At 37.0% G+C, this 27,579-nt stretch overlaps 1 protein-coding gene across 1 annotated transcript in view; it reads right to left on the bottom strand.

Moving 5' to 3' along the window:
* The window catches only part of GPC6 (glypican 6), a 1,113,953-nt gene that overhangs the window by 538,345 nt on the left and 548,029 nt on the right, over positions 1-27,579 (bottom strand). Inside the window, exon 3 of the mRNA XM_047083452.1 lies at positions 6,452-6,843. Within this exon, the coding sequence (XP_046939408.1) occupies positions 6,452-6,843 (392 nt within the window). The remainder of the gene's footprint in view (positions 1-6,451; positions 6,844-27,579) is intronic.

Raw genomic sequence — 27,579 nt, 5'->3', positions numbered from 1 at the left:
ATGCTTCCAAACCACAGAAAGTTTTGTTTTTGTTTTTTTGTTTGTTGCTGTTTTTTTTTTCAGTTATTCAGGTAAAATAGACATGTGCCAAATCGTTAGTGAAATAGTTTTTATTCAAGGGTTCAGTTTGGGCCTCCAGCTTAATCTCTTGCTATTCATTGCTTTGTACTTTATACCTCAAGAACACCACATGCTTGCAGCTACCTGCACACATCATTTGGTTTTATACCTCTGTGCTTCTTCTGTTCACTGTTGCTTCTGCCTAAAACATCCTTCACCATACTAGATGCCCTCATCATCTGCCCAACGCCCATGCATCCTTCAATATGTGGTTCAGGCTTCTATGCCCCTGAAAGTTTCCGGGCACATAAGATTAAGCTAGATGTCTCTCCTTTCTGTTCTCAGAACACTTATTGCAAAATTCTCTCAGTATACATTGACATTTTGTGTGTGTGTGTGTGTGTGTGTGTGTGTGTGTATGTGTGTCTTCCCAATTAGTACTTGCAAATACGTTAACTTGCTTGGCCTTGGTATCTCATAAACTTACCAATAGTACTTGACATACAGTACACAATGAACAAGCATAAAATGGCTTCACTTTTACAAGAGTCCACATTGGGATGAAATAAAAACTGGGTTATTATAACCACCCCACTTGAACTGTAGTCGAGAGAGAGATTATACCTATTAGGTACAATATAAGTAGAACTGTGGTTCTCAAACATTTCCTAGTTATGTTGTATTTACAGAGTTAAGGAACTCATTAACTTCTTCCAAAATGGATAAAATTTCACAATCAAATTTCAATGACGAGAAAGGTGCTCATTTTAATGGAATCCCAATAGATAGTATAATTTTAAAATAAAGTAGCCTAACTCAGGCATAGGTATTAGAGAGACAAGCTACAAAAGGGAACAAAAAGAAAGAACACACAAATGGTTGTTAGTGCATTGGATATAAATGGCTTCATTTTCCTCAATTTCTACCCTCTTCTTATCTCAACTATTTTTCAAAAGCATACATCTAAGCTATGTAGTTTGCAAGAGAACTTAAAATTAATAAGATATTTTAACTGTTTTAATCAAAATAACCGAAGTGTTTTAATCAAAACAGACTGTCTCTCTTAATTCTCTAAATCCATCTGCAGAATCCCACATGCTATACTTGAGGGGAAATGTTCTTTCCTTCTTCTGACAGTGGGATTTACTTATATTATTGTGATTTTCAGGGCTTATCACAGCACCTAGACCAGGCTAAAATTCATACATTTTCAATGAATTACATTATTTTCATTGTCATGGCTCCTAGTACTAATATCATTTTGTTACTATTTTTATCATGATATTATTTATTTATTGACTGCTAAGTACTTTCTAAATATAATGCCCACACCACCATCATAAAGCAGCAAGCATGTATTATTTATGCTGACTTAAAAGTTGTAAACATAGAAGCATTATTGATAATTTTAAAAAGCTTACCTATTCTTCCTAACACTGTATATTATTGAAGTAACTTACACTGAATAATCAACAATTACAGAAGAGAATATGCTAGCCACAGAAGAATTATAAAAAGGTTTCATTCACCTAAGACCTTTTTGTGGTCTGTTTCATTTTTGGATGACTCCATAAAAATTAACTCCAATTAAAATATCACCATAAAAGGAACAATACAAATGAGTCAGGTGATAGCTATAAAAGGTGGTCTTACTTTATATCTTAAATTCTTTCCCCAAAGCAAACAGCTAAATAGAATACCGTTTCTCTTGTAAATTATCTCAATGGTAAATTCTTCAGAATGGTTTTCCATTGTGATCAGAGAACGCTCTCAATGGATGTATTTCATAGCCTTCATTTCATCAAATTTGATGATAAACTTTTCAGCCTTATAGTCCATCAACCACATTTATTGAAAATTGACTCTGTTTATTGCTTTCTTGGCATTGCAATGTTAATGCAAAGCTGTTTACTCAGGTATATGAACCAGCTAAGAGGCTCTTCATGCAAAAACAGTCTGTGTAGCAGACATTGACAGGTGTCTACTGATGAAACTTTCTGGTCTTACTAAAGACTGTGAGTCAAACTTTCTTTTCAAAGTCATGACCCACAAGAAAGAAGGATTTTAGGTAGGTGAATGGATGGATGGATGGATGGATGGATGGATGGACAGACGGACATACAGACGGACAAGGGATACATGACGGTATTTGGCAATAGGGCAAGTTCTCTGGATCCCAGCTCTACTATCTACCCAACTGTCTGGAACGAATCATTGAAATGACTTCCATAATTGACGCAGTTTTATTGACATAATTTACAGTCTTTACTCATAGAAGTCACTTTGATTAAAGCAGAATGACAGCCATCAGGATGGACCAGTGAAGACAGGAGAGTCATTTCCACATTTGCCTTCATGATAAATAGTTGAAGCTTGGTCTAGGCAGACAACATTAACACCTCTTTAATGGAGCCCTCTGTCTGTGTGCTTCACAGTGTCTGACAAGCTGGCTTCCGTGTTTCTACTCATAAATGGGTATATATAAGGGTATGAGAGTGGTGTTTTAATAAAGGGACAATGCTAAGAAATAGTCTAGACTCTTTCTTTCCAGGCTACTAGATTATCAAAATTTGCTTTTATCTTCAGTTTAGAGCTTTGCCTTCCAAGCTTACCTGGTATAGTTTAGCACAATATGGAGCATGGAAAGTGAACAGTTAACAAGTCTACAAACAGCAGTAAGTCTGATAAACTACTGGGGGTAGCTCAGGGATTTGATCATATCTGCACAGATGAAGAGAATCAGAGATGAACAATGGCAAAGTCTTCACCATTTGAATCTCTTTCATTAAAATGGTTTTAAATCCACCCCTCCAACCGCACATATCGCCCAGAGCTTAAGAAACAGTATGTTATCCAATAACTTTAGAAATCCCTGTATAACCCGCCTTTATAATATCTCTAAGCCTAACCCCTAAAGGAAATGACCATCTAATGTTTGTGTTTTCAATTTTTAAAAATTTTCTCCAGACTTCTATCACATATATTTTTATTCTGAAATAAAATAAAATGTATTGCTTTGTTTTACGTTATTTGAACTTTATATAAATCGTATGTATTCTTTGATAATGTTTTTCTCTCAAAATGAGGTTTCTGTGATTCATCCATGAGTGTTGCTATCGTTCAGTTATTTTCCATGCTCCATTGGATTTCATGGTGTGACAAGATCACCATGTATGCCGATGGGACATGTGTGATTTTTCTAATTTTCACGTTACTGTAACCAATGCTGTGAACATTCTTCTTCATATCTGCCTGCACACACACGCACATATCTGCCTGTTCCACTCCTGGGGTAGAACTGCAGTGTTGGGATACACACTTTTTCAGTGATACAGGTATTTTCAAATTGTTATCCAAAGTGAACACATCCATTTATACTTCCACCAATAAAGTATGAAAGTTACCAAATCTCCATATTTTGTCAACACTCAGCACTCTCAAAATTAGTCATTCACATAGTAAATGAACCCTGGCTAACTGACCACAGATACTCACTCGAGGATCATTTAACACTTCTTAGAACCAGATCTCCAGTTACAGTTACTTAGAATTAACTTGCTTCATTCAGTGCCTAGAAGACAAGGCTTTTGTCTCTAAGATGGCAAAGATAAGTTTAAACCCTTATTGTGTTGACGCCTCCAAATTATTCCTCCATTTTTCTGGTACAAAAATTCCCTATAATATCATGTCAAAACATTTGTGTCAAATGGCTGTGTTTTGCCAAAGGGATACATTTTACAGTCAAAACAATTAATTAGAAGCTATTAATGATATCTTCCAAGATTTGAGAAGCCACTGAGAGAGAAGAAACAGAAGGAAAAAAATGTATTCTACGAACCAGGATGCAGGAGATAACCTAGTTTGTTGATCTCCATTTGGGAATATTGCGTTGAATTCCTTACCTCTTCTGCAATCATTTCGCCAACTCAAATCCCTCAAGTAACGGGCCACAGGGATGCCCCAGATTTATGAAGGGCTTTTACCTCCAACACCATTCTTGCTTTCTCTCTTAAAATATTGAGTCCTTGTAATTTTTATTCGTATTACAAAAAATAGTTTGGGTGCTGAAAAATACCAGCATACCAACAGTCCTAGTAGATGCATTTCTGGTTTTGTCAGTTACATACCATCTGGTAATCATTAGGTGAGAAAGTTCATTTGTAATATACTTAAATCCCTGAGTTATAAATTATTTTAGAAAAAAAAAAAGATTCGGCTTCTTTTAAGCCACACCCCTCTCTCTCTCTCTTTCTCTCTGTTTATCTTTCTACAAGGTGGCACCCAGATGTCAGCATGGGACTTATGATTTGAATAGATTAGGGCTAATGAAACTCAGGCCAGACAAGCCAATATCTGCATAGAACAGTCAGCATTCCATGGTTACATGACCACAAACTACATCACAAATCCACAGCAGCTGCTCAGCAAATGAATGCTGATCATGGAAAGATCAGGAGAAACAAGATCACAGTGTTACAGAGTGTATCCCTCATCATGTCCAGAAAACAATTAAAAGCCATATTCTACTGGTGGTTGCTCCATGATGTCAACCTCCACGTCATGAAGAGTAGTAAATTCGATTTCGATCTACAAAGACCTCATACTGAGATAGTCAGGGAATGGTAAAAGGGAGGTGCCATCTAGGGGCAGTTGTTAATGCCATCTTCTGAGAACTCAGATAGAATCAGCAGCAGTCTCCCCTGACACTTTTTAGATACTTTGCTAGAAAATATTCTCTTATTGCACCAGAACGTCCCCAGGCCAAAATATGTGCATCTAAACGTTACTCACACTCAGACAGAATCAAAGTAAAGAGTCCAGAATGTTGCACAGATCAATCCACGCTTTGAATTTCTTATCTTGTGTTTCTTAAAAGCCGGCTGTGTGTTTCACTCTCCAGCAAAAGCAAAGACTTCAATTTGAAGTCTCTGTGACTAAAGTTATCTTTTTTTTTTTAAAAAACAAACTTTCTGCTTAAGAATATATGGGATACATATTTAGTTTTTGTACTTCTATATATTTTACAGACTTTCTCGGGTGATCATATTTCCTTTTGCTATTCCACCTGGCTAGTTCCTTATCGACCCACTTTTGGGGCTCTAGTTCCTTTGGTATCCAGAATATTACTGATTTTCATTTTAAAAAAACATCATTTTTAACATCAGAGTTATATGGCCTTTATATTATATTAAGCCTCATGTGATTATCCTTTTTAGAGGCCTCTTGAAAATACTCTTTCCATATGCTCAAATCAGTAGGAATAGGTAATTTAAAAATGGATGGCTATGAAATTTATAAATAGTGTTGCAGAGACACATTTTTTAAGGGTATACACAGTCTTTATACCAAGATGTAAATATGGAGGATATGAAGGTGGAGAAAAGAGAAACATGGAAGGTTAGCACCAATAGTTATGAGAAATATGTGGATCTTTGCCACAGCCCTGCAATAAGAAAGTAGTGTTTGGCATTAATCTTTGTATAAATATGACCTTTTTGGGTGACATAATACCAGATTCCTGTTATGTGCTGTTTTTACTTTATGTCTTAGAGTAATCATCTTTCAGTTTATTTGTTGGACTGACCTCACAAATGGGCAAGCCCGTCTCCTAAGAACAGTTGAATGTCAAGGAAGAATTTAAACAAAGGCAAACATCCTACACACAGGAAACAGTCAATGTTTAAAGAAAGCAGTGGAGAAAGACCCCTTGCATTAAAGGTTTAGAGACATCCTCAAGGAAAGGCGCGATGTGTATTAGTGATTTATCTTGCTCATAAGCCAGATGCAATATGAGGCGTTGAATTTCAAAGCTAATGGATAACAAAAGGAATTCCCTGCCAGAATCTATACTTTGTATTCATTATTCCTCCCTAATCCAGTTCTACAGGTGTTAGCAAAGGGTTCTTTCTCCACTACTGAGGAATTTGGCCACTTTTGCAAGTGATAAAGAAGAAGAAATGCCAGAAGCTGGTGTGTGAACAGCAACTTGTCTCTACTTGAAAACCTCATGAAGACTATCACCTTGTGACTTCCTAGAGGATTATAACCTCCGGATGGACTGTTTCATGATTATTTATCATTCTTAAAACTCTATTCAGAAGTGCCAAGTGGTCATAGTTACAAGACGCCTGTTTCCGCACCATTCATGCTATATCGCTGATAAATATTGACACTATGTTCCAAACATGGAATGGATTGAAATCTTGTCTTCTCTCATACAAAGCAAGAAAAAAAAGTAAAACAGAATTAAACCTTGACGTTTATCTGATTACTCTAAGAGCAAGGACCACTGTAACAGAGAAACTTCACCTTGAATTTTTGTTGTTGTTTAAACAGTTGTTTTAAAAACAGCAGAAGAGAAAGACCAATTAGAAAGCAGATTTTCAATTACCTTGGAAACTCGGTTTGCCACTTCTCTGCCCACAGTTAGCCCCTGGACAAACGTCCGGGCAGCAATGAAGGCACGGGTGACCTGAATTTTCAATTTCCGGGGTACATCTCCAAAAGGCTTCAGCTGGTCTGTGTATTTGCTCACACATTCCAGGTAGTCCTCGCTGAAGTGATACTGTGGGTTTATCAGCTGAAACATCCGTTCCAGGAGCCGAGCCCAGAAGTCATTGAGCATCTCCTCCAGATTTACATTGCCCCCGGTGTAGTATCTTTTCAGCTCTGTGAAAAGGTCCTGGAACACTTCCGAATTCTGCATGTACAGCATTCCGTAGGTCCGTACAAACATATCATTTAGTGACTTTTCTGCATTCTCCAGGAGCTCTCGGAAAAATTCTGCAAATAAACCAAGAAAACACTCATAATTAGTAAGACCTTGAATGCCCACAGCATCTACCTAACTTAGACACAACTTTCATACAAAACGTAACCTGTGATTAAGGCATCAATGAATTAATGATAATCCTTTAAATAAGATTTGCCCTGCATCTACGATCTACAAGTCAAAGAAAACAGAAGACCACATGATTTCTATTTGAAAGAACATCCATTAACATTAGGAGTGTATCATTTATTACTCCTCCAAAGTAGCTAGATTCTTTTTTCATGTATTGTTAAATTTTAGAAAATCCTAATTTGATTTAAACTCAAATCAAAGTACGTTGCAAAGTATTGTCATTAACATAATAACAAATGCATACGGCTAAAAACTTTTGCGCCAGTCTACTTACAAATCTGTTCTAACACTAAATTCAATTAAATTGCTGCTATTTGGAATAGTTCATAAATGGGATATTTACATTAATGTAATATTTTGGACTCTTTGTAGTTGCTATATATAGCAATCAATTATCAGTGTTCAGAGATTCATAATGCAAATAAATTCACTTAATACCAAAGCTATAATGAACATAATTTAGTTTGCCATAATGAATCAGAAAGTTATGAAGTGCTTTGCATTACCATTATAAATATAAACTATATTTTATAGAACTTGAATAAAATATGGGCTGTTGGGATTTCTGCCTAAAAAGTTCTCAATGAAAAAGAGTACACCAAGAGATGAACTCTGCTATCCTGCAGTACACTCAGTTATAGGATGCAAGAAATAAGAAATTAACGTCACTGGGTGCTGTTAGCCTCTTCAGGCCTCACGTTAGGCTCCCTCAAGACAAGCTTCAGGCATGCGGGGCACCTATCCATTTGCACCAAGTGAGCCTGGGTAGAGTCAACTCAAGTGTTATCCCATTTGCAGAATGTGATTTGGGGTGGCAAAAAAGACGATGAAGAGATAATGCCTCTGAGTTTATAAATCCAAGTGCCCAACATCAGAGGGATTCTGTTTTACCTCTCATAGTTCTCTTTATTCTCTGATACTATGCACCCTTCTCAGGTAATAGAAGGGCAAATCAAGTCCAGGATGCCTCAAGGAATCAAAGTAGGAATGCAAACAAAAACAAATAACTTCTTTTTTTCTGGAACCCTGGGGGATTTTCTCCTGAGACACTGAAGGAAAAAAGCCACGAATCTCTCCACAGTTTCCTTGGAAGCTGTACCTTATTTCTGCTTTATCAGAAGACCTTGATTTACTTCAGTTCTGAATAATGTTAACATTGAACTACTGCTGTGATCTTTAAATAGTGTCTGCAATAATGATATTTTATATTTGATTTCAAATGAAACCAAAGCATCAAACCTTAAAGAGGACTCTGGTCACATGTTTACCTTCTTACTATGAAAGAGTATACTTTCTTAAATATAGAAATTCTGTGGCTACAGGGGCAGCAATAATTGATGGATTTCCTAAGTCATGGTTTATAAATCCTGTGTGATCTTATGCAAGCCACCAAATATTTCTTATCTTAATCAAAATATTTATGCATGCTACATCTATGTTATTTAGGATTTTATGAAATCAAGAACAGTTCAGAAGTTTTCAGAAATACTAGTTACCTAGCTTGTCCTAAAATGGAAACTGTATTAATTTATCAATATTAACACTAAATTATAAAAATATCATATTAAAATCTTTCATTCTCAAAACCAAGAATGGAAAGAGGTTGGCCTTGGTGATATAGCAGCAGGGAGGAAGGTGTTATAGATTGTGAACAAAACTAAGAAAGAATGGAAAAATCACCGAATTGAAAAATACGAATATAATGAGACTAGCAAGTGGATTCTAATCATGAGCTCAGGACAGCCTATTCATTTATCTTCTTTTTGAGGTCAATTATTTTGTTGGACTCAGGAATTAAAGCTTAATTTATTGAATACAGACTACTGCCTTCAGCAATGAATAGTTAGTAATCAATAGTGTGGTCTGGATTTTCAAAGAGGTTTACAAAAAAGGAAAAAAAATCTTCTGATTCTCATCGCTCTGCAAGGACTTGAGGTATAAATGCTTCTCTATGAAGATGAAATTTTTATTGTTTGCTTTTACTGAAAACGACATTACTTAGGCTCTTCCCCTCCTGATACGGGGAATAGAAAGATGCTGGATTTCTGCCTGCTTTGAGGCTAAATAGTTAAAAACAGACTGCTCCCTTTCTGTGTCATGTGGTTTGCTTCCGTATGCCTAAACTAGTATTTATAATTGAATAATGAAACCAAGTCCTCCTATTTCAATAAATAGCTCAACAAACATTTCATTAGGTTCCAAGCTTAAATTCTGTCTAAGAGTATGTCATTGTCTCAAAAGTTTGCTGTTAGCTTCACTGGTCCTCAAAAGTCAAGCTATTATTCCTTGTTCAAAATCATTACATGGTTTAGTGATCTCATAGTCAAAGTTAATATTTGGTATTGAAAGATGCTAATGTATCAGGCAATTATGACAAATGTTGCTACCTTAAGGTACATTGATCTTAGATCTTATGAAAGATGGGCATCTGAGGTACTGAGGCAAAACTAATGTCCTCCCAAAATAAGTACACTCATTTCATTTTTAGCCTGCCCGTGGACTTAGACTTCCACCTTTTGAAGGTTGACTCTTTGAACAAAGTATTTTATGCTTGGATGAAAACTGTTTCTCAGCAAACCAAACAGGATGGAGTTTTGGAAGACAGTTATCAGCCCCACTTTGCTGATGGAGTATTATGCCCAAACAGCGCAGAGAATGGAATTGAAGAACAATGTAAGGCAAAGCAATGTCCATCCAACCTTTGTTTCATCGGCGAAGGCAAACCTCAGGTTGGGCAAGGCCTTCCGTCAACAAAAATTTTCATCTCAAGAAACAGTTTGGCAGAAAAAAAAATGTTTTTGATTTTTTTCTCTTCCCCATTCACAAAATACACATCAAAAGTTGTTGCTTAGGGCTCAGTTATGCTTCATAGATGCACGAAAGCACTTTTTCCAACCAGCATTAGCCTCTGGAAGGATCTTATTCATCTAGAAGGGAGATCTGGGTACAGACATCTGTTTGCTGCAGGGCAGATTGCTTCAAGGGGGCGGAGGGTGGGGGGAACAATCTTGTAGATAAAAACCACCACTGTTCCAAGGCAAAAAGAAAGTCTGCACGCTGCCTGATCACTTGGAGAGGCCTCTGAAGGGGCAAAAATCAACTCTGAAGAGCCAAAGTTGCCCTAAGGATATCTGAGAAAGGCTTCAAATGAAGACTCCAAATGAATGGATCAAAACGCAAGGTGCACACAGGGCTGAAGGGAGGGACCACCAAGAGGAAAAGGCAGACAAGAGGCTCTCTAGGAATCTGCAGGCCAATGACACCGCAAAAGCTTTGCCCAATCAAGCTGGAAATATCTCGTTAATGCTTCTATAAGCGAAATGGACATGGGGACTGGATTAGGTGCTGTATAGCATTTACCTAGAAATTGCAGCATTTTCCTGCTCTCATGCTTTCCCACATACTTCTCATTGAAAGCTTGTTTAAAATGAGTGCTTCAAGGGGTGCCTGGGTGGCCCAGTCAGTTAAGCGTCTGACTTTGGCTCAGGTCATGATCTCACGGTCTGTGGGTTCGAGCCCCATATCAGGCTCTGTGCTGACAGCTCAGAGCCTGGAGCCTGCTTCGGATTCTGTCTCTCTGTCTCTCTCTCTCTCTCTCTCTCTCTGTCTCTCTCTCTCTCTCTCCGTCTCTCTCTCTCTCTCTCTCTCTCCCTTTCTCTCTCAAAAATAAATAAACATTAAAAAATTTAAAAGAAATAAAAAATAAAATGAGTGCTTAAAGATGGTGATATAAGTTCCTGTGATCGCATAACCCAGTGAATGTGAAAGGCTTTGGTCCTAGTCAGTGGAGACCATATCTGTACATGGTCACAGATAGCACCTGTCCTGGCAGGGGAAGCAGGTATCCTAAATTTGCTCCTTTAAACCCACATATTCATGTTAAGTGTATTTGTCTCCTAATCTCTTTCTTTCTACCCTTCCCTCCACAAAAGCATGTTAAATGAGTTCAGTCAGCCCAGAGTCCAAGGTCTGGTTAAGGAAAGACCCAGAGGAGCTGTCATGAAGGGTAAAATGGTTTGGAAAGTGGATGTACAGTAAGGGTTATGATTCACAGACACAATAGTGTTACCACCCTGCACCCCATCCCCCATGCTTTTTTCAAGGATAAGTCAATATGGCTGTCCTTCCTCATTCTGCATAATCTATCAGCGTTCAGGTACAGTTTGTGAGATGATTTCTCCTTTCAGAAGTCTCCTTGCTTACATAATAGCCGGATCTGACCACTAGGAAAACAGTGAGTTAATGAGGAGCATTCATGGAGGAAGAAGCCAGCACCCTTTACGCTCTTCTGTGTTAGACTTTGAGGGCAAGAATACATGATCCCTAAATGGCCTATCTCTTCCCATTCTCCAGGGGGTGAGACTCTGAGAAGAGATAAACACTGCTGTTGCTCAGGGAGTGCTTGGCACATGAAGTGTCATCCTTGGCAAGGTGTAGCTTTAAGTGGAAGGGACAGTTAGATGCTAGTCCTCTGTATCAGGGATCTCGGCCTTAGTATCGTTGACACTGTGAGCTGGGCAATCTTCGTTGTTGTGGGTCTGTCCCCTGCACTCGAGGATATCAAGTAGCATCCCTGGCCCCGTGTACTAGATGCCAAAAGCACATCCTACCCCCAGTACTGACAACCAAAAGTGTCTCCAGACATCATCAAAAATCCCTTGGGGAGACAGAACCACTCTTAATCTACCCGCTGAGAGTTAACTTTCTACTGATAAATTTCAGAAGCCTAAAAATAGGATACCAAAACATGGAGAAAAAAGATCAGCATGTTGGGGCACCCGGGTGGCTCAGTTGGTTAAGTGACTGACTCTTGATCTCTGCTCAGGTCATGATCTCATGGTTTCGTGAGTTTGAGCCCCACATCAGGCACTGTGCTGACAGAGTGGAGCCTGTCTGGGACTTTCTCTCTCCTCTCTCTCGGCCCCTCCCCCACTCATTCTCTCTCTCTCTCTCTCTCTCTCTCTCTCTCTCAACATAAACATTAAAAAAAATTTAAAAAGGGGTGTCTGGGTGGCTCAGTCGGTTGAGCATCCAACTACAGCTCAGGTCATGATCTCACGGTTTGTGAGTTTGAGCCTGCATCGAGCTCTGTGCTGACAGCTCGGAGCCTGGAGCCTGTTCCAGATTCAGTCTCCCTTTCTCTCTGCCCCTCCACTGCTCACACTCTGTCTCTGTCTCTCTCAAAAATTAATAAACATTAAAAAAGAAAAAAGAAAAAAAAGAAAAGACTAGCATAGTTATAGAAAGAAAACCCCACAATTTACTTTCAAGATAAACTCGAGGAGCCGTTCCTTTGGTGAAAGGGCTGAAATACACATTATATTCATGGATAAGATTGTTGGTGGCCAATATTACCACTTCCATGTATGGTGCGGTGCCTGTCATATGTCAAGGCCTTAATAGTTGGTGAATAGTGAGTAAGTAGATAGACAGATGAACATGAACATCCAGTGAAATGCACCTTGACTCTATCTGGTCTGGGCTTCTCTTAGTGATAACTTCATGGACCCACCTTAGAGGAAGGAAGATGCTACAGCTTATTGTAGAGCAGGACATGATGAATACGGCCTCCTGACATCCTCCAAACTCTTGTACAGTAACACATACATACACATTCATATTCTCTCATGCTCCAAGTTCCTGTGCATCTATAGACATAAGACCTTGTGGCCCCTGTCCAATAAGACTGCCCTACCAGACCCTCACTTCCTCTCTGGACAGCTCTGTTTGTCCGGAGCTATTCTTTGCTTGGCTTCATTACTGCCTCTCCTGCTGCCTGGCCCTGCTGGACCCTGACGTCATGGCTGTGATCTCACCAAGCCGACTGCATTCACGTTCACTGGCAATGCCCAGTGAACTTAACTGCAAAGTGAAGTGCTTACCTCATCCAAGTAATGCCCTGAATGTTATGTTTGAATTAACCCCCAAGCCACTTTTGAATCTGTAACAGATAGTCTATTACATTGCCTTTGCTTTTTTTCCTAAACATCAGTTGTGTTTTTCTGTAAGAAACAGAAACCCTCAGTATATATTTTTTGAAATTATGAGGTTGAAAAATTATATAAAATTATTTTCAAAATAATAATTTATTCAAAAAGAGAGAAATAATAATCTCCATTATGAGACAGTGTTGCTGTAAGCAAAAATTCTTGTATGATTTATGACTTATCTCTTAATTCATACTTTCTCTTGCTGTGTGTATATATGTATGTTTCTATAGACTAAATTTATTATATTTTAATAAGCATTATGAGTTACTCAGTCCATTCATTTCATGAATTAATAGCCTATATAATTTCAAAGTGATTCTAATAATAGTAATCTATATCTTTCCTGTTTGAGGGATTATTTAACCGAATTTCTGTCACTTTAGAGCTCCCCACCCCCAACACAAACTGATTTAAAATGCAATCAATACAGTAACACAATATCTTCATTATTCCCATTTGTCTCTGTTACAGTTTTGGAGGAAAGTCAAGATACCAAACTTAAATGAAGAGGACAAATGAATTTGAAACAATGGATGATGGTAATTTCAAGCATAGCTAGAGATAGGACCTAAACAGTTGCCTGATGTATAATGGACATCAAACACAACGTCAAGCATGGTTATGACGGGCTTTACACACTCAATGTTAGTATATCGAGTTTGCAGATGAGAAAGCAGGGGCTCAGAAATAAGCAGAAACCAGTTGCCCTAGACCACTGAACTAGCATGCAACCCAGAGTTCCCAGCCATTAAGAGAAAGGATGAATTCTAAGAGCAGGCCAGTGGGGTGGCTTTGTAGTTTATCCTAAGTCAAATTTTCACACTCTGATTTGAAAATTAATGAGAAGTATCATAAACTCTGAGGACGTAAAACCATATATAAATGTGCAAAATGCACTCTAAAGTCAAATCTAAATTATTTATTACAAATAATTTTCAGGTGTGATTACTTTCTCCACTAATACTAATTAGTACTAATGTAGATAACAGACTAGAGGGCATACTTATATCCTTCGATTTGGTGTAGCTTTCTTAACTGGGTGGCTTCCACTAGAAAAAAATCAGTCACAGATTCTGGGATTATAGCTACAGTACACAGAACAGTGGCACACAAAAGGAGGCTGAAATTATTTGACTACAGATACGCCGCATTTTATGATATTTGCTCACATATATCGTATATAGTGTTTTAAGATATATGTACATTAGCAACAAGTATACATGTCTCTGAACACATTCACCTACACATTTAAATGTTTGACTAAAATCAAATAAAATACCAATGTCAACGAAGAGGAATATGCAACAAAGAATTTATGTTGTTTGAAATACCCTAAATATTTAATATCCATGCCTTTACAGAAAAACTTTGCCAATCCTTGGCATAAAGGGTCAAAATCATAAGTGAAATGTTTGAAGATAAATTAACTCAACAAAATGTATTATGCCTTTCATTTCTTGTAGGTAGGAAGACAACTTAATTATTAGTCTGTTATCTCTAAGTGGTAGAATAAAAATTCCTTTTCTCCATTATTTTTATCTTATATGTTAAAGTTTGCTTTGACAACTCTGTAGCCCATTCATCTCTTTATATTCCCTTGCAAGGTAACTTAAATCCAAAAGTAAACTCTTAAATCACTTTAATGATTTAGAGGATTTAGGTGACTTTAGTGATTTTAGAGTGGACACCCCTAAAATTTTCTAACATTGTGGTCTAATGAGTCCCTGGAGATTTTTATGAGGAGAAAATCCCACAGTAAACTTGGCATATAAAGTAGACAGTATAAAATGAAAAAGGAAAAGAAAAAATTATGAGTTATTCAGTCTAAAATTATAAAGAAAATTTCATAAATTTTCAAAAAAGAAAATTTTTCATAAAAGAAAATTTCTTTTTTAACTTTCTCTTTATGGTAATTAATAAAAACAGAAATTTAAACTATCTTTTGACATCTTACAAGGCCCTATAACAAAACACAATGCTCACTATAAATCTAAAAAAATAGGTTCAGAAAATAATGTATCAGTTATCAAAAATATTATAATACATACTACAAAAATTGCTCACTATTTGAATCCAAAGGTTATTTTTATTGTATTCCTCCCACTGTGAGTTGGAAACTCTTATGAATTAGATCTTAAATAAGTGGAAACATAAGGGTTCTAGGGAAATACCCCTAACCAATAAATCAAGAAAACCAAAGATATAACAATGTCTTTTAAAATGCATTATTCAGGTCAATTGGACATCACCACTTTATATTTCTCCAATGTATCTAATCTAATCAACTAGGCCATTCCATGAAGACAATTTTAATGAACAGTCATCAGTTTACAATCATGAGTGTTTGTTAAAAATAATCAATACCTTGCAACAAAGTCCTCCAATTTAATACGATTAAATTAAGTCACCTGAAGAGAATAAATTCCAGGAGACTTTTCCGAATCAGGGGTGTGATTCAGATGCAAAAAGGAAAGTTCCCTGGAAAGCAGCATCTATGTAATTGGTTGATATAGGGAGATTTGAAGCAATAAGGCAGTTTATAGAAATTGTTGGCTTGAATGCACATTTCCCAAGGTTAAACTTTTTTTTTCTATACTTAGCGATCCTTTACACATTAGATTGATAAATGGTTTATTTCTTGGTAGCTTATTTCTCCAGAAGATATCTTTTAAAGTAAGAAAGACTGATTAGGCCATTTATGTTCACAAGGTGGTATAGATAAACTATTAATTCTGCGAATCATGAATTGAATTTGAAATCTGCTGACGGTTGCTGCCCAAAGCAAACAACTGTTTGGAGCCTGCAGACGGTATTTCCATCTCACCCTAAGCAATGCATATGAAATTAAAAGCTGAGATGTTTTCAGACTTCACTTGAATCACTGCACAGTTCCTTGGTTTTGGCCTACAGAAAATGCCTTTAGTCCTTGCCCATGACCCATTTATCTTTCAGAGATGACATGATCCACAGCATGTTTAGCCAAGGAGGTACCACAATTACAGATTTTAAAGTTATTGCCAAATTTTTGTTTTCCTTAAGTGAAAAAAAAAGCAAGATTTTTTTGGGGGGGGTTGGGTTTTTTTTGGGGGGGGGTTTAGGCTTCAAAATTTGGGTTGAATATTTTTCTGTTCCCAAATCCAGTTCTTTGTTCAGCTCCCCTTACTTCTTCACCCAGCTACTTGTTGGGCCAGCGGTGGAAAAAAAGCTGCAATACCAAACCACCACAGGTGAACTCTGGGAAGAGGGGCCAAAGCTAATATGTAGGTGAAAAGTCAACGATAAGGGCCAGGAGTTCTTGGAAGAAGAGATTGTGTAGGTGCTCAAGAAGAATCAGGAAGAACAGCCTAATGAAACTGATTTATCTTTTTTATAGAATTAGGTGGTTCTCACCCTTGGCTGCCATTAAAATCACTTAGAAGAATCCTGGTGGTCAGGTAGCATTCCATACTGATTAAACCATAATCTCTGAGAGTGGAATCCAGGTGTCAGTATATCCTCAAGCTCCCCGAGTGATCTCCGTGTACATCTCTTCTCTATTCTCCAATACTTTCATTTTAGTCCATGCCCAGTGGTGGATATATGGACAGAGAAGGAAGAATGATGACGCATGGAGGAGCCATAGTACACATAGCCCAATTCTCTTCTTCTGTTTCTTTATTCCCTTCCTTTCCTTTATTTCTCTTTTCTCAAAGTAGACCACCACCGATGTGCGGGTCTTGGGACAAGAGCACAGCGCTGGTCAGAATGTGAGGCTTGCTAGCTGTGGTATTGGGGGATAAGAGTATGTGGGTCTCTTTGCCTTTTCCCTGTACCTTTTTCTTTTCCAGCACCTAACACTACCTCCACAGGCACCTTCTGCCTTCCTTGATGACAGGAAGTGAGCTCATCCCATGATGAGGAAGGAAGGGTAGAGCCTGGGAAGAGAAAGGAATAGGGTCCAATAACACCCGAGCTAATTACAGCTGAAGGGAAAGGAAACGTCTACCGAGTAACCAGGGTGTCATTTAAGAACATAATGCAGACAACAGAAGGAAGAAGCGGAGTGTACTCGAAAACTCTGAGCTGTGACAGCACAGTTAGATATAAAGTTTTTAATGAAAGTATTATAGCATTGGCGGGGAGCCAAGACAGTGGAACAGCATGGAAGTTTTTTGTGTGTCTCGTGTCCATGAAGTACAGACAGATCAACACTGACCCATCCTACACACCTAGTAAACTGATCAGAGGATTAACACAACAATCTGCACAACCTGAACTACAGAATTCAGCAGGTATGTGGCCTGGAGAGGTGAACTTGGGGAGAGAGAAGCCGGAGGCAGGCAGGGAGCCACTTTTGCAGGAGGAGAAAGGACTAAGACTGGGGGGAGGCGGGCGGAGAATATGGGAAAAGCACCCCTCCCCAAAAGCAGCTGGAGAGAAAGTGGAAAATTGGAAACAGCCACAGGGACTGAACTAAAAAGGGAGAAAGGAGAGGGTTTAAATTCCATTAAGACTGTAAACAAGGGGGGGCGCAAAGTCTGCAACTCCACAGCTCAGTACCTGGTGGTGCTCCGGTGGGAAGGGCGAATCCCCAGGAGCAGAGTGGGGTCTGGGAGGTTCTCAGGCCACACAGGGAAAAGCAGTTCACTGCTGGAAGGACATTTGGTGGAGACTGTTGAAGCCACCTGGTCCCAGCAGACCCCGGAAGGCGGCCACATTTGGTGGTGCTGGAACAAGGTCCTTAAGGGTAAAGCCTGGTGCCAGATGTGTGTTGTGATTTTCCATAATCTCTGAAACGCTGCTGCTACACTGTCTCGTGGACTTTTTCTGGGGTGGGCTGGTGCCTGGCTGCAGTCTCGGGGTTCCAGCAGCAGCAGGGTCCAGCAGGCATTCCTGGGTGCGGCTGACATTCAGCCATTGTTTGGTCATTGCTCAGTGAGACCCTCCCACAGAGAGGTGTATGGGAAGTAAGGGGCCAGGGAAAACAGCCGCATCTGAGAGAAAACTCGGGAGAGAGGTACTGCCTGGGGCTTGGTCACGGACAGTGAAGAAGCAGGGAGTGGATGAAGGCTGAAGACAGGACGGGTGCAAGATTGATGATCGGGGAATACAGAATTCCTTCCAATGCTGGAGACAGGCTGGCTGGGTGACACCATTTTCACCACTCCCGTGCATAAGCACCTACGAGCGCCACAACAATCCACCCCAGGGGGCTAGCAGCGCCATCTAGTAGAGAATGGAGCCATTGCTCTGAGCTCCACCCAACTAGGCCAACCTCGCTCTTCAAGAACACAAGTCTCACCGCCTGCTTGGTTTATGGACTATAAAGTGCTGCATGGTCTGACGTCTAGGGGAAAACTAAGTGATTTCAGTCCTATTTCAATCTGTTAGTAGGTCCATCTATTCAATTTTCTTTTTTTTCCCTCTTTCTTTTACACTACTTTTCTTTTTCTTGAATACAGAAAGAGAAAAAAATTCATTTTTATTTGCAATTTTTATTAAAAACATTCTTCATTTTTTTTACTATATTTTGTACTTTTGTGTAATTTTTTTCAAATTCTATCTTACTTCCATCATTTTATTTTAGTCTACTTCAGTGTATTCACTTTTTCAAATTTTTAAACAACTTCCTTTTTTTTCTTTTTCTTTTCTCTCTTTTTCATTTCTTTTCTTTTTTGTGAATGCAGAAAGAGAAAAACTTCATTTTTACTTTCAATTTCTATTAAAAATATTTTTCTTTAATTTTTTTTACTATATTTTTTGCTTTTATGTAATTTTTTTCAAATTCTATTTTACTTCCATCATTTTATTTTAGTCTAGTACAGTGTATTCACTTTTTCAAATTTTCAAACGATTTCCTTTTTATTCTTTTTTTGCTTTTTTCTTTTACGTTTCTTTTTCTTGAATACAAAAAATAAAAAATTCATTTTTATTTTTAATTTTTATTAAAAATATTTTCTTTAATTTTTTCTACTGTATTCTTTACTTTTGTGTATATTTTTCAAATTCTATTTTACTCCCATCATCTCATTTTAGTCTACTTCAGTGTTTTCATTTTTTCAAATTCTCAATTTCCTTTTTCTCCCCCCCTGCCCCCGGCTTTTTTCTCCTCTAATCTGTCAAACCACTTTCAACACCCAGACCAAAACACACATAGGATCTAGCATCATTTATTCGATTTTTTTGTGTGTGTGTGTTTAATTTTTTAATTTTAATACTTTTTTAATTTTAATTTTATTTTAATTTTTCTACCTCATTAATTCCTTTTCTCCCTTCAAAATGACAAAACAATTAACGTGATTTATCACATCCATAAAAAAAAGGACAAGAACCATATGATCCTCTCAATAGATGCAGAGAAAGCACAAAATACAGCATCCTTTCTTGACAGAAACCCTCAAGAAGGTAGGGATAGAAGGAGCATACCTCGAGACCATAAAAGCCATATATGAATGGCCCCACACTAATATCATCCCCAATGGGGAAAAACTGACAGCTTTCCCCCTAAGGTCAGGAACAAGACAGGAATGTCCACTCTTGCCACTGTTATTCAACACAGTATTGGACATCTTAGCCTCTGCAATAAGACAACACAAAGAAAAGGCATCCAAATTGGCCAGGAGGAGGTCACACTTTTACACTTCGCAGATGACATGATACTCTATATGGAAAACCCAAAAGATTCCACCAAAAAACCGCTCGAATTGATTCATGAATTCAGCAAAGTTGCAGGATATAAAATGAACACACAGAAATCAGTTGCATTCCTATACACCAACAATGAAGTGACAGAAAGAGAAATCAAGGAATCGGTCTCATTTACAGTTGCACAAAAAAAACCATAAAATACCTAGGAATAAATCTAACCAAAGAGGTGAAAAATCTATACACTGAAAACTATAGAAAGCTGATGAAAGAAATTGAAGAAGACACAAAAAAGTGGAAAAAGATTACATGCTCCTGGATGGGAAGAACAAATATTGTGAAAATGTCGATACTACCCAAAGCAATCTACATATTCAATGCAATCCCTACAAAAATAACACCAGCATTCTACACAGAGCTAGAACAAATAATCCTAAAATTTGTATGGAACCAGAAAAGAGCCCGAATAGCCAAAGCGATCTTGAAAAAGAAAACCAAAACAGGAGGCATCACAATCCTGGACTTCAAGATGTATTACAAAGCTGTAATCATCAAGACAGTATGGTACAGGTATAAAAACAGACACTCAGATCAATGGAACAGAATAGAGAACCCAGAAATGGACCCACAAACATATGGCCAACTAATCTTTGACAAAGCAGGAAAGAATATCCAATGGAATAAAGACAGTCTCTTCAGCAAGTGGTGCTGGGAAAACTGGAAAGCGACATACAGAAGAATGAATCTGGACCACTTTATTACACCATACACAAAAATAAACTCAAAATGGATGAAAGACCTCAATGTAAGACAGGAAGCCATCAAAACCCTAGAGGAGAAAGCAGGCAAAAACCTCTTTGATCTTGGCCACAGCAACTTCTTTTAACTCAACATGTCTCCAGAGGCAAGGGAAACAAAAGTAAAAATGAATTACTGACACCTCAAGATAAAAAGCTTCTGCACAGCAAAGGAAACAATCAGCAAAACTAAAAGGAAACCGACAGAATGGGAGAAGATATTTGCAAACGACATATCAGATAAAGGGTTAGTATCCAAAGTCTATAAAGAACTTATCAAACTCAATAACCCAAAAAACAAACCATCCAGTGAAAAAATGGGCAAAAGACATGAAGAGACACTTCTCCAAAGAAGACATCCAGATGGCCAAGTGACACATGAAAAAATTCTCAACATCACTCATCACCAGGGAAATACAAATCAAATCCACACTGAGATACCACCTCACACCTGTCAGAATGGCTAACATTAACAACTCAGGCAACAACAGATGTTGGCGAGGATGCGAAGAAAGAGGAGCTCTTTTGCACTGTTGGTGGGAATGCAAGCTGGTGCAGCCACTCTGGAAAACAGTATGGAGGTTCCCAAAAAACTAAAAATAGAACTACCCTAGGCATTTATCCAAGGGATACAGGTGTGCTGTTTCAAAGGAACACATGCACCCCCATGTTTATAGTGGCACTATCAACAATGGCCCAAGTATGGAAAGAGCCCAATGCCCATCGATGGATGAATGAATGAAGAAGATGTGGTATGTATATATGTGTATATATATCTGGTGGTATGTATATATGTATACACACACACACACACACACACACACACACACACACAAAATGGAGTATGACTCAGCAATCAAAAAGAATGATATCTTGCCATTTGCAACTACGTGGATGGAACTGGAGGGTATTATGCTAAGTGAAATTAGTCAGAGAAAGACAAAAATCATATGACTTCACTCATATGAGGACTTTAAGAGACAAAACAGATGAACATAAGGGAAGGGAAACAAAAATAATATAAAACCAGGGAGGGGGGACAAAACAGAAGAGATTCATAAATATGGAGAACAAACTGAGGGTTACGGGATGGATTAAGGGAGGGGGGATGGGCTAAATGGGTCAGGGGCACTAAGGAATCTACTCCTGAAATCATTGTTGCACTATATGTTAACTAATTTGGATGTAAATTAAAAGAAAAATAAAACAAGTTAAAAAAAAAGTATTATAGCCTAATTTAATGTTAAATTGTTAAGTTATATCCTTCTGCGCCCATCAAAAACCTGCAATGCTGAAAAGATGAAAAGACCTGGGATAACAAGTTTACTATACTCAAGAGATACCTGCATTAAAACGAAAGCAAAAGTCAGTACCAAGTGTAAGTTTTAAAAAAATAAACATGATGATAATGTATTAATATATTCAGGTATATGCCACCTTTGTTTTTTGAGTTGTCTTTAGCTACCTCTATTTTGTACAAGAAGAATCTTAATTATTTTGTTATCTATTACTGAAGTAATTTATTTTTTTGAAGAAAAAGGGAAATGCGGGATTCTTCAGCTCCAAAGGTAAAGTCAAAGATTTGTGTACAAAAGTATTCCTCTTATTATTTATATTAGCAGAAAGGGAAAAAATTTATAAATTTATAAATCTCTGCCCCAAAGAAGGATATATTTACACTATAAAATATTATGTTATAGGGGTGCCTGGGTGACTCAGTCCAGTTAAACATCTGATTCTTGGTTTCGTTAGATCAGGTCCTGATCTCACAATTTGGGAGTTCAAGTACTACATTAGGCTCTGGGCAGACAATGAGGAGTCTGCTTGGGATTCCCTCTTCCCCTCCTCACCTCTCTCTCAAAATAAATAAAGATACTTAACAAAATAAAATATTTTGTTAAAATTATTTTTTTATAAAAACATTTAAAAGCTAACACCAAACACTAAGTGTGAGTTAGCTACTATTCCAAGGAATTCCCGTATGTTAGACAATTTAATCTCATCAACAACCTTACAAGATCGTGATTATTATCATCTGGATTTTGCATTTGGGGAAACATAGGTGCAGAAAAGTTAGGTAGCTTGCAAGGTATCTAGCTAACAGGCAATGGAGCTAAGATTTCAAACCCAAGCCGTCTGGCTTCAGGAACAATACCTATAGATCCTATGAGGAGTGAAGCTTATACATTCTAGAGATAAACTCTTTAACATCTATATTCCAAAAGTAGGACTTTGAAAAGGTCTATTAAATGTTTTTTTAATGTTTATTTATTTTTGAGAGACAGAGTGTGAACGGGGGAGGGCCAGAGAGAGAGGGAGACACAGCATCCAAAGCAGGCTCCAGGCTCTGAGCTGTCAGCACAGAGCCCAACGCTGGGCTCAAACTCACAGGCTGTGAGATCATGACCTGAGTAGAAGTCAGATGCTTAACTGACTGAGCCAACCAGGTGCCCCAGAAAAGGTCTATTAAAGTGAAGAGTCTTAAAATGTAAACTTGACCAGATTCCCAGTAAATCTACTTTCAATATAAGACATGATGACAGAAAATGCTAAGTCAGAAAATGATCCAAAAATACATATACAGTACAATACCAATTTTGGAAGAAAAAAAGTATATACACATTGAGAAAAATAAGAATATATATATATATATATATATATATATATAATGGTTTATAATGGGTCAAATGTTATGGTTTACTTGTATTTTATTCTCTGTACACTGCTTACTTTTCTATAGTTTCTCTAAATTACTTTCATAATTGGAAAAACAACAGATACTATTTTAACATAAATATATCTTATTTAAAAAATTTTTTATAATTTTTTTATGAGAGAGAGAGTGAGAGCACACATGCATTCATGTGACTAGGGCTGGGGCAGAGAGAAAAAGGGTAAATAGTCTCTATGCTCAGCACTGAGCCCCATGTGGGGCTTACTCTCAGGAGTGTGAGATCATGACCTGAGCCAAAATTAAGAGTCAAATGCTTAACTGACTGAGCCACCGAGGCACCCCTAAAAAAAATCTTTTAAAGACAAATATGATGGGGCACCTGGATGGCTCAGTCAGTTAGGCGTCCGACTTAGGCTCAGGTCATGATCTCACAGTTTGTGAGTTTGAGCCCTGCATCGGGCTCTCTGCTGACAGCTCAGAGCCTGGAGCTTGCTTCGGATTCTGTGTCTCCTTCTCTCTCTGCCCCTCCCCTACTCACGCTCCGTCTCTCTGTCTCTCAAAAATAAATAAACATAAAAAAAAATTAAGACAAAAATGTTGCTTGCTGATGGGGGAAAATACCTATTTAAAAATAGAGACCAAAAAAATAAAAATAAAAATATAGAATGAAATTAGTTTATCTAATAAACCTACAAAGGGAAGTCTAAGAATTAAGACAAAGAAGAAAAGCATGGAGAGGACAGAAAATAAACAAGAAATTTACTCAAAATCACAAAATTGATCAGCAATGTAGCAGGGATAGAATTTGAGTCTCCTGACTCTACATCTAGTGAATTCATGGTAATCAGTAAGAAGACATTAATTAATTAAGAGAGAGAGAAGTAGTCTCTCAGACACAGCATGCTGGGGGTAAAATAATGGTCCCCATAAAGTTAGGTATTTATTCACTGATAATAACATTTTTGGTATTCACACGAATACTTTTTAAATTATAGATAGTTTCTATTTATTTCTAGACAGTAAAAGGATTTCTTAAATTGATGTAATCAGTAGACAATACATGTCTATTGTTCATTATCACAAATATCAGCCCAAACTCAAAAAAAAAAAAAGCGAAAGAAAGAAAGGAAGGAAGGAAGGAAGGAAGGAAGGAAGGAAGGAAGGAAGGAAGGAAGAAAGGGCAATTGTAGTTTCCATTGATTATGAATTTTAAGTCACTTTTCTCTACAGTTTTTTGTGGGGTTTGATGAGGCACAGAATGATAAATTTTGTAAATATAAGAATGTTTTTATAAACATTTGACAACAAAAAAAGTAAAGGAAATTATGATACCTTCTAGTCACTTCTGTCACCATCACATGCTTGAGTTTGTTGGATAAGACGTAGTGGTGCATTGCCTCCCCAAATCATGTCTTAGGAATCATTTTATCCCTTAAATTTGTCGAAAGGGGATAAACATCAGCCCCACTTTACATCACAGATGTTTAATTCAAAGGTAATTAAACACTTTGATGAATAAATAAATAATAGATATCCCATTATAGGTATATAATAAGACATAATATCATTGTGTAAGGTATAAATGCAAATGAATTAACATTGATTTAAATTTGCTTAGCATTGATTAGTTTACTTTGCCTGTCATTTATCCAATTCTTCTTAAAGAAACAATTTTGAATTCATTAATCTCATGCTATATCATGGCCATTTTACTTTTATAACATCAATCAGTTGAAATGCACAAACGAAAACAATCATTATTAAAGATATCATAAAGTATCAATTACTAAGTGCCAATGTCTTTTTTGAAATTGTCCAATGGTGAATATATGCATCTGATTTTTCATAGTGTTCAAATAAAATTAAATCCTAGATAAGGAACATGCTTATTTTGATTCATTTGTGTTTTTTTAAGTTTACAAGTTACTTTCATATTATTTACATTTCCGCTTCTGATAAATACAGGTCATATGTAAGATATTCAGTTATTCTCAGATTACTCAAGATTAAAGAGTAATCTTTAAAAATTTTTATTCATACCACAAATTTATTATTTTGGACTTTATTGGATGTTTTATAACATGTGTTTACTGTTTTTAGCCCTATGTTACATAGTGGTATGATATCATCCTTATTTTTATTCTCATGTATGTCATAAAATCTTCCCCAAAGTAGTTAGCAATGGTTTTCAAGAAGGTATCTATCTACATATTAGAAATTGGTAATTTCTATAAAGCATAGTCTTAAAATGGCTATGCTTTTCACAGTCCTTTTTTTTTTAATGTTTATTTATTCGTGAGAGAGAGAGAGCTCAGGCAGGGGAGGGGCAGAGAGAGGGAGACGCAGAATCTGAAGCAGGCTCCAGGCTCAGAGCTGTCAGTGCAGAGCCGGACATGGGGCTCGAACTCATGAGTTGCAAGATCATGACTTGTGCTGAAGCTGGAAGCTTAACCCACTGAGCCACCCAGGCACCCCTTCTTTTTGCAGTCTTAAAGGGCTCTGCAAAGCTTCTCCAACATAGCAGTCCTTTGTGTTTGGTTTCGTTTGGTTTTAAATATCCTGACCTAGGAATATGTGGCTTATGTTGTAAATGCGACTCCCTCCATGCCATTTCCCCGTTTCATTTTGAACTGCTGATGGTAATGAATCTGTTCCTCCAGTTCCAACTGCTGCATTCAGTTATCACCAAGAGCAGACATCAACCAACACTGTAATCTTGCTCTGATGGATGGAATACTAACCTTTCACAAGATTAGAGACACAAGGTGCTCTAGAGATAATAAAATTCAAATAGGTTTATTTCAAAGGGCAACCCAATCTCGCTTTTGTTCATGGGTCACTTGGCGGATCATTTGCCAATGTAGTTTCTGTGCCTTTCCAAGCTAGGTTCTCGTTCAGTGCGCCAAATATGTCAAATTAAGGGGGCCCCAAAAGTCACTTCTGAAGTAGAAACAGAGAAAATTGAGAATAACATTATTTTAGCACATGTGACGAAAACTGTATTGGCCCATAATTCTAATTTGCTTACGTTATACCCAATATACTAAAAAGATAAACCAAGAGTATCCATGTTGACAATACCAATGACTTAATATAACTGCCAGTATTGCGATCCTCAAGGGTAAATTACTAAAGATTATTCAGATTTCCATTTCAAATAAAAGCCTCACAGAAATCAAAATCAAGAGTTAAACATACGGTGCTTTTTGAATATTATGTAGGTGTCTGTTAAACATTTTCTTAGAAATAAAAGTCAAGGAATATTAATCAAGGAAATAAATCAAGAATAAGAACTCCATACACATGAAGAAAAAGACCAGGACGAAAATCTCTTCCTTGAAAAGCAATGAGCAAACCTTAGAAAAGGCTTCAAGTTTTTCTCCTGTCCACTATTTTCTCATTATTTAAAATTACCTCTGCCATACCTCAGACAAACCTATAGTTATTCCTAACGAGAAAATGAGAAAGGAAACCCAAGAGCAGTTTTATGTTAAGATACTCCTAAAATGTATTACTCACTTGTAAGGATAACATCAGCTAATTATCGTGGCAGCTAAAGTATTTATATTTAAATAACATTGATAATTTTATACTACTGTACATGACTCTGATGATACATATGTGTGTCATCACTTTTATAATTCATTTTGATTCTTAAATAATTACATATTTTTCAATCTAGTATGACAGTTTTGTTCATTTAAAAAAAGTTTTACAGATAAACTTTTATAAAGTAAGAAAGCTAAATTTTTACATATATATTTAAATTATTAAAAAAATTCTTAAAAATCTACATGTTCATTAAACAATAACTCTGTGGTTACTAGTATTTTAAGTATCATACACAACCATTTTCCTTGAGGTATTTTTAAATCAATCATAATTATTCTTGCTGTGACTTACTAATTAAATAAGGCTTTTGAAATGAAACAATTATAATCAATTGTATATTTAAAATAACATACTTAGCTAGGCTGTTTTGCTCTTCTATTCCAATAATGCTACTATAGAACATTTCACACAAATTCTTATTAAAAATAAATCTGGAACTACCTTCTCCACAGAGGCTATGCAAAATTAGAGAATGTTAGATTATTTTAAAGATGTTGTGTACTTTAAAAATTTCTTAAACGATCATTGCATAGTTTTTCATTTATTTAGTAATACAAAATTGATGATGTTACCATTGGTATCTTGTACTGAAACACAGAAACCATTAAGTTAGGCTGGATATACATCATGACATAATTGGAAAGGTACACTGATGACAATTACTGGGAATCAAAGTTCTCTCGGTTTCACCAGAAATTGAGAATGTAGGCATATGCCGGGTACCCTTCATGATTCATCTGGAAAATGGCATAATAATAGTACCTTTCTCATAGGATGTTTTGAAGATCACATGATATATGCAAAGTGATTACTTAGGAGAGTATGCAGCCATAGTAAGCTTTATAACTGTCAGCTATTTTTAGGACTTCCCAAAAATGAAAACACCTTACTAATAATATCCATGATCATTATCATCCA

The sequence above is a fragment of the Lynx rufus genome, unplaced genomic scaffold (genome assembly GCF_022079265.1).
Source record: "Lynx rufus isolate CCGP_SWC_20201006 ecotype Redwood Valley unplaced genomic scaffold, mLynRuf1.p SCAF_1, whole genome shotgun sequence".
Classification (NCBI taxonomy): Eukaryota; Metazoa; Chordata; class Mammalia; order Carnivora; family Felidae; genus Lynx; species Lynx rufus.
This window is presented reverse-complemented; position numbering and strand designations above follow the sequence as displayed.